At 45.2% G+C, this 8,251-nt stretch overlaps 1 protein-coding gene across 1 annotated transcript; it reads left to right on the top strand.

Moving 5' to 3' along the window:
- The first annotated feature begins 444 nt into the window (after nt 1-444).
- Nucleotides 445-823, top strand: LOC306664510 (ATP synthase subunit ATP5MJ, mitochondrial). The gene has a single exon (XM_079145444.1). It carries the CDS (start codon nt 505-507, stop codon nt 685-687), a length of 183 nt encoding a protein of 60 aa, XP_079001570.1. The 5' UTR covers nt 445-504; the 3' UTR covers nt 688-823.
- Nucleotides 824-8,251: the final 7,428 nt, after the last annotated feature.

Raw genomic sequence — 8,251 nt, 5'->3', positions numbered from 1 at the left:
CTGTGTTGGTACTGCCATCAGGACACTGGGCTAGAATGTGTCCCTCAAAGAAAGTCAAAGGGATCTGAGCATGTGCCCCAATCTAACCCCAGAGGAGACCTAGTGGCTATGCCACATGTAAATTTTTCCAAGCTCACAAGAGCTCGTCATGGAGGAAGACAGCACTTTATGCTGGGCCCAAACCAGAGTCTGTGAATGAACCCTCCTCCTGTCCCCATACTGGTCATTGGGAAGGGGACCCCCTATGAATTTGATGGTAAGTTAAACAAATAACTACAGTTCCAAAGCTTCTCCTGTCTATTGTAGCCTCAAAATGAAGAGTCATTTGTTTAGTAAAGCACCATGATGTGTTTTTAGAAGATGCCAGCTTAGGCTCAGGAACTTGACTTGGGTGGAGGCTAAAAGTCGAATACCTCTGCGTTAAAAAGTAACAAGGAACGTACTGGGTGACCTTTGAGGGTGGCTTCACGGGCTGCTGCGGTCTGAGCCCTTGGGTCTGCCGAGATGCTTCAAACTATTATTAGAAAATACTGGATCCCCTTGAAGCCCTACTATACCCAGGTTTACCAAGAGATTTGGATAGGAATGGGATTGATGAGCTTCATTATTTATAAAATCAGGAGTGCTGATAAAAGAAGTAAAGCTTTGAAAGGTTCAAGTCCTGCACCTGCTCATGGTCATCATTAGCCAGCTTGATTGAGTAGAGAATCGTCAGTCTGCCTGTAAATGAAAGTGGACTTTGTTAGATGGGAACACGGAGCGTCACCATGCCCTCACATAAGCACCACTTACTACATGGCGTGAATAAATGATCTGAGGTGCACCACTAAAAAAAAAAAAAAAAAAGTAACAAGGAATCCGGGGATGCATGCTGGGAGTTCTGGAGAAGGAGTCTGGGAGGAACAAGGCAGCATCATGAGTCTGAGGACTAAGGATAGAAGCCAGTAAGAAATTATTCTGTGGGTGGAACCTAAATTGGTCTTATGAGCTGTGGGGTGTTCCCCATCTGTCACCCCCAGATCTTCAGTAAAATCTGCTGTACACAACAGCCGACGTTGGTGGGGGTGGGGGTTGTACGTGAATTGGACAGGGCTGCCCAGGAGAGAAACAGGTGGAGTAAGCAGGGGCGCCTCTGGAGCAGAGGGAGCCTCAGAGTTGGGCTGAGCTGGGGCCCAGGTCACAAGCTTGCCTATCAGGATCAGAGGATTCTGTGACCCCATCCTTAGCCTTGGCTGATTAGTCCAGGGAGGGGGCCCCTGGTCAGGTCAACCAGTCTCTTCTATTAGAGCTTTGGTCTCGGAGTGGAGAATTCTTGAGGTCAGGCTGTCCCTGCCTGAAAAATTTTTCATGACTGAAAAATAAAATTCACAGACCCTATCTGAACCACACTACTTTGGGAGGAAGGCCACTACAAGGAGAGGGAAGGAAGCTGTCATCAGAGCAAGAGAATCAGAGAAGAGACCATGACAAAGTCCCAGTGACTTCAGGTCTCTGAGTCGCAGCTGCATTGCTGACATTGCTGCCTAGGGCACTTTTCCCCCTTAATCAGTTGAAGTTTGGCACCTGCCACTTGCATCTAAAGGCAGCCAGTGGATACCAAGTGCCTCCTCCTCATCCCTTCATCAGTCGTGGAGCCCACTGGCTGCAAGTGGGGAGCAGAGACAAGTTGTCCTAAAATCAGAGCTCCCCAGTCCTTTCCCTTTCGCCTTCCCCATACTTACCATGATCCCAAATTACATTTGCTTATTTATTTATTTACCCATTTATTTTCATCACCCGTTCAATCTCCAGGAAAACGTAAAGTTCAGTCTTGTTTAATGTGGCATCCCCAGTGCCCAGGACATAATGGGTGCTCATGAGCCATCAAATGAATAAATGAATGTTCAAAGAAGCTGGCTGGAAATCAGGCCACTGCAGACCCTCTGCGAGTCACGGTTGCTGCAGAAACATCTCAGTGCCAGACACTGAGTCTGGGATGTTTGAAGTTTGTGTGTCTAAGCTGTCTGCCCACTGGGGCATGGGGGTATACTAAGTGCAAGCCTGGATACACAATCAGCGCTTCATAAACCACAGATAAAGAGCTAGACGCCTGCGTGGCACACTGGCTGTTGAGAGAAGTTCAGTGCAGATCACAAAGCTTTCAGAAAGGACCAGGGAACTGAAAGGCAGCTGAAATTAGAAAATGTAGGCATTCAAAGCTGCCTGGAGGTCAGAGGGGCTGGGCTAAAGGGTTGGGGAGGCTGGGCAGGAAATGGGCACAGAGGTCCTGCAGTTCAGGGCTGACATAATTGGACAGAGATCCGCAGCCAGTTGCTATGGCAACAGCCAATCCAAGGGGCTGCTCCTGTGGCCAGGAGTCAAGGTTTCTAAAGAAGGGGCTAAAAATGCTGCCTTTGTTCCCACTTTGAGCGAGTGTGGGGGTGATGCAGCACGGGGACAGAGCCAACAACTGCTGGCTACTGTGGCTGGGAGGAGCCACGTGAGAGCCTTTGGGCCTGGCTGGGGCTGGAGATGGGGAAGCTAAATATGTCATTCCATGCAGCTATTTGTTCTTCCCCATATGCAGCGGTGGCCAGTGGCTTGAGTTTCAGAGTCTGGGCTTCCAGGGCTGAGATCACAGTGGGGCCTCTTAGCAGCTGTGCCACCTGAGGAATGATCAGGCCTCACTTTCCTCACAGGCAAGGAGGGGTTACTGATACATTTTTTGCAAGGCAGTTGTAAGGATTTAGGGAAGTGATGTTTGTTACACATTTACTCAGTGAGTGGTAGATGTTGTTGTCATTTTGACAAAGGACAGCAACTTTTCTAAAAGGCTCTTGGCTTTGGGGGAGTAAAAGCCAGGTTCTGCTTCTCTTGTGTTACCAAAAAGCCAATCAACAGAGACCGGAAAACTCCAAGAGGTGACTAGTTAAACTAACAAAGTGGTATTTAGGAAGAAAATCTTCTCAAGGCAGTCTTGAGAACTTGAGTGATCAGAGACTCCTTTGCCTTTGTTCTTCTGCCCAGTTTGTGAGCCTGGACAGGATACAGAGATGAGGCCATCCCTCCCCTCTCCTTTCCACAGCAGGAGGGGGAAAACAGGACAAGTGAATGCTTCCTCAGACTTTCAAGGGAGGAAGTGAGGCGAGGGTAGAGGGCCAGAGGAGGGTACTTTGCTCAGTGACCAGACCAGGCCAGAGGCAGACAGAGCCAGAGTGCAGCTGTAGACTGACTGCCCCTTCCCTTCCCAGCCAATGGTACTGGGAGATGCAGACACCCCCATTTGGACTCTGGTGCAGTCTTCTGTTGCTATGGCAACTCGGTGGGCTCACCAGTAGGTAGGAGAAGGCAGCAGCAGCATGGAAGTCAGCATGAGAGACTCTGCCCTTTTGCAGCAGCAGTCAAGGCATTTCTGACAGGGTGGGAATGGAGGTCATACAGGAGGCCCCTGAGTCCCAATTCTATGCCTGCCTCACCTGCGGTGAGGAACCAGGCTCCTACTTGGAGAGGTAGCTCCCTTGGGACCCTTACCTTGGAATTTTTCCTCAGACAACATGTTCACCTGGGGGTGTCCTCTTCATTGTCCTTGTTGATTCAACTCTTCTTTTGTTCCTTCATTCAATTGTATGTACAGTGCAAGGTGCTGGCCAGGGCAGTGAACAAGGCAGTCAAGGCTCCTGCCCTCGTGGAGCTTCCAGTTTCATGGAGGAGAAAGTAAATGCATAAGTAGACAGCAAGACTGAAGATAACTCGGGAGGTAGGAGGTTGGAGGGGTCGTCTGATTTAGATGGGTGGTCAGGGAAGGGCTCTTCCAAAGAGCTGCAAGTGTGAAGAATGACGGGAGAAGAGCAAGCCCAAGGCCAAAGGAGTATCGTGGCATTAAGGGGAAGAGAAAGAGCTACATTAGCCAGGTGTGATGGTGCACGCCTCTGATCCCAGCTACTCTGGAGGCTGAGGCAGTAGGATCACAAGCTCAACAGGGCCAGCCTGGGCAACTGGGCAAGACCCTATCTCAAAATAAAATATGAAGGATGGAACCTGTTCCATGGTTCAACAAAATGAAGCAACAGGGATTTGGGAACTGTTCCCTGGAGAGTTGAATGGGAAGAGATTTGGGGAGATGGCAGAGAGCTCTTGGGAGAGAGATGCTAACCCAGCAAGTTGCCACAGGACAGGGCTTGAGAAGTTCAGCCAGCAATTCCTCCAGGGTTTAGTGGCTGAGGAATTTTCCAGAAGAGTGACACCAAACATTCATTGTAATGTTTCCTGTAGGGGACAGTCCTATAACCCCTCTTCTTTACCCATAAGCCTCAAAAAAATCACTGGTATTTGAATAATAAAGAAGGAATAGTGGCTATGGTGAGCACTGAGAGAACAAAGAGGCCAACAGTGGATTCAAGAGTAGGAAGTAGCCAACCAGTGGTGTACACTGGTAATCCCAGCTACTTGGGAGGCTGGGGCAGGAGGATTGAAAATTTGAGGCCAGCCTCAGCAATTTAGCAAGGCCCTAAGTAACTTAGCCAGAACTTGTCTCAAAGTAAAAATTTAAAAGGACTGGGAATGTGGCTCAGTGGTTAAGCACTCCTGGGTTCAATTCGTGGTATTAAAAAAAAAAAAAAAAAAATGGTGGTAAGTAGGGCAGGGGTTGACCAGAAATATATGAACAACTAGAATCCACCGATACCATGGGGAGGGAGCTGGCCTTGCCAAAGGTTGTGAAATGTGGGAAGAAGCCCATTTATTTGGGTGTTGAAGGAAAGGGTAGTACTTGAAGGCTGGAGGACTTTTTATTACATCACAAGCCAAGGAGCAAAACTCGTCTCAGAAAGAGGCTCAGTCTGCGTCAGTGCAATTCAGCATCAGCAGTTTGCTCACAGGGCCTGGCAATGGCAGCTCCTGAAGTCTGTGATGAATCAAACATCCATTTTTGCACAGCACTACTTAAACCCCTGGTCTCTGAAATGTGCAAGCAAGGCTTTATTCAAACGGGGTGGGAGGGCTGGGGAGTCAGTCAGAAGGAGGGGACTTCTCTCTGTGCAAGTCCTCTACCTGCTCTTCTCTACTTCTGTGCCTAATGACAGCAAAGATGGCTCTTTACTTATAGTTGGGGTTTGTGTTAATCAGTGTATCTTGCAGGTCTCTTTTTGCTTGTGAACATTAATATTGGTTTTTGATCACAATCTCCAAGTGCAACAAAATCACAGTCCTATATAACTTTACTATGCTTCTGCCTAGTGGAGACCCCACAACTGTCTTTATGGAGGGTAATTTAAAATACCTCTTAAAAATTTAAATGTGCCTACCTTTCACCTCAGAAATTCTTTTTTTCATCCAGGCACAATGATAAATGCTTGTAATCCCAGTCACTCAGGAGGCTGATAAGGCAGGAAAATTGAAGGTTTGAGGCCAGCCTGGGCAATTTAGCCAAACCCTGTCTCAAAATGAAATTTTTAAAAAGAGACTAGGAATGTCACCTAGTGGTAGAGCACCCCTCGGTTCAATCCACAGTACTGCCAAAAAAAAAAAAAAAAAAGAAGAAAAAAATACACCTCCCCTGTTTTATAGAAGTTATTTTACTTCTGTGTAGTTTTTATACACAGTGTTGCATGTAACAACAAAAAATTAGAAATAACCAAATATTCATCAAGAGGAAACATATTCTTAAACTGTAGAACATCTGTATAATAGAATAAAAATGTGATAATTACAAAGAACTACATAGATCTACACACATTGAATGGTATAAGGCAAGTCAAATGTCTATTGAAAAAAGCAAGATATAGCCAGATGTAGTGGCACATGCCTGTAATCCCAGAGACTTGGGAAGCTGAGGCAAGAATATCAAAAGTTTGAAGACAGCCTGGACAATTTAGCAAGACCCTGTCTCAAAATAAAATTTAAAATGGGATTGGGATGTTGTGAACGGTAGAGCACCCCTGGTTTAAATCCCAGTAACAGAGACATGGGGGCGGGGAGAAAGTTGTAGAATTCGTAGAGTATGGTTTCATGTAGGCCAGGCTTGGCAGTGCGCACCTGTAGTCCAGCTACTTGGGAGACTGAGGCAGGAGAAAAGGAAGTTTGAAGCTAGCCTGGACAACTTAGTGAGACCCTATCTTTAAAAAAATTAAAGTTAATTTAATTTTTTAAAAATTAAGTTGGTGATGTAGCTCAGTGGTAGAGTGCCTCTGGGTTCAATCCCCAGTACCAAAATTAAAAAAAAAAAAAAAAAAAAGTTTTGAGCAAGTGTCCCTGAGTGATGTACAGAAGACTGCGAGCTGATTGACCCCAGATTTGCCTGCTGCAGATGATGCACTTCCTGGTCAGCCTGAGTAGATGTGGGTCCTACTCTGTAGCCCCAAGTCAGAAGTCAGACAGTTTCAGTTTAGCCCAGACCAAATCCCCCATGCTCTTTAAAGAGTCCCAAGCACACAGCCCTATCATGGTTCATAACAGGCATATGTGATAAAGCTGAGCCTCAAGATAAACTGTTGAGTGAAAAAACAGGTGGGGGAAAACAAGCCTGTCATAGGATGTTGTGAATAGAATTCCACTATTTAAATGAAAATAAAAATCACAACAAATATAGGCCTGTGTATGCATAAACTATTTCTAGAAACTAGTAACAGCCATTACATCTGGAGAGGACCACAAGGTGGCAAGGAACCTTTGTTATAGACATTCTGTATCTTTGGAATTTCAACATGTTTTGTGCTACCCAATTTATAACAGGCAAATTATTTTCCCTATATTGTTATTTAAAAATAAGTAATTTAAAAAATTACTTATATAGCTATATCTACCTATATCTGTATGGACAAATATATCTATGGATATATAGATAAATAGATATATCTAAATAGATATATAGATAAAGATATAAATGTAGCTGGGCACCATGCCACATACCTGTACTCTCAGCAACTCAGGAGGCTGAGGAAGGAAGATGACAAGTTCAAAGCCAGTCATAGCAATTTAGCGAGTCCCTAAGCAGCTCAGTGAGACTGTGTCTCAAAAATTAAGAAATTAAAGGGCTGTTGATGTGGCTCAATGGTTAAGTGCCCCTGGGTTCAATCCCTGGTACCAAAGGGGGAAAAATATAGGAGACCACTGTTTCAGACTAATAGACTATGTCAAAAAATCAAACGGAGGGCTGGGGTTGTGGCTCTGTGGTAGAGCTCTGACCTAGTACATCTAAGGCCCCGGTTCAAGTCTCAGCATCACATAAATAAATACATAAATAAATGAAGTAAAGGTTAAATTCTTTTTTTTAAAAAATCAAATGGGGTCATCCAAGCCAAATTCCACATAACCAGATCAAAAAGCAAGAGAAAGATAAAAGAGCCGGGCACCGTGGCACCCGCTTGTAATCCCAGCAGCTTGGAAGGCTGGATCACAAGTTCATAAGATCACAGGAGGATCACAAGTTCAAAGCCAACCTCAGCAACTTAGCAAGACCCTGTCTCAAAATAAAAAATAAAAAGGGCTGGGGATGTGGTTAAGTGCCCCAGGGTTCAATCTCTGATACCCCACCTCTAAAAAAAAAAAAAAAAAAAAGAGAAAGAGAGAGAGAGAGAAAAGAATAGTGGAATTTCTCAGACCAGCCACTCTCAGTTTGCAAACTAATGACATCCCCCTGCCCCTGTCTTAACCTTTACACCAGAAAGGTGACCAGAAGCAACCTGATATCAACCAAACAACTTTTCTATTGCTGTCTCTCTGTCCCTGCCTTACAAGGGAAGCAATTTTGAAATGACCCCTCCACTAGTTTTGTTTGTTTGTTTGTTTGTTTCTGCTTTCTTAAAGTCCTTTTCTGTCTATAAAACCAACCTCTGCTTGGTTCATTGGAACACTTGTTCTATTTTATGGGATGAAGTAGTTCTCTGTTCTAGAATGAAAAATAAAGCCAATTAAGATCTATAAATTAAATTGTTATAATATTGTCTTTTGACACCAGTAAAATAAATGTCTTACTAAAAATATTCTAGGATCCAGCCAGCACTGGACCAACAATTGCAGAACATTCCAGGGTAAGGCATTTCTTGCTAACACTATGGGAGACCGAGCTGTGTTCATTTAATGACCTGGCTTGTTTCAACACCCACAACATCTTGTGGCCCTGAAGTCCACCAGCCAAGGGGAAAACTCCATTAGGTCCCCAACACTGGAGCCTGTTTGTGGCTCGAGAACTAGAGTCACAGAGCATCAAATTGGACATGCAGGAGGCAACGGGCTGGGGCACTCTGCCCTTTCTGAAGGCAGTGCTGAGTGTTAT

The sequence above is a fragment of the Sciurus vulgaris genome (assembly GCF_902686455.1).
Source record: "Sciurus vulgaris genome assembly, chromosome: 6".
Lineage (NCBI taxonomy): Eukaryota > Metazoa > Chordata > Mammalia > Rodentia > Sciuridae > Sciurus > Sciurus vulgaris.
This window is presented reverse-complemented; position numbering and strand designations above follow the sequence as displayed.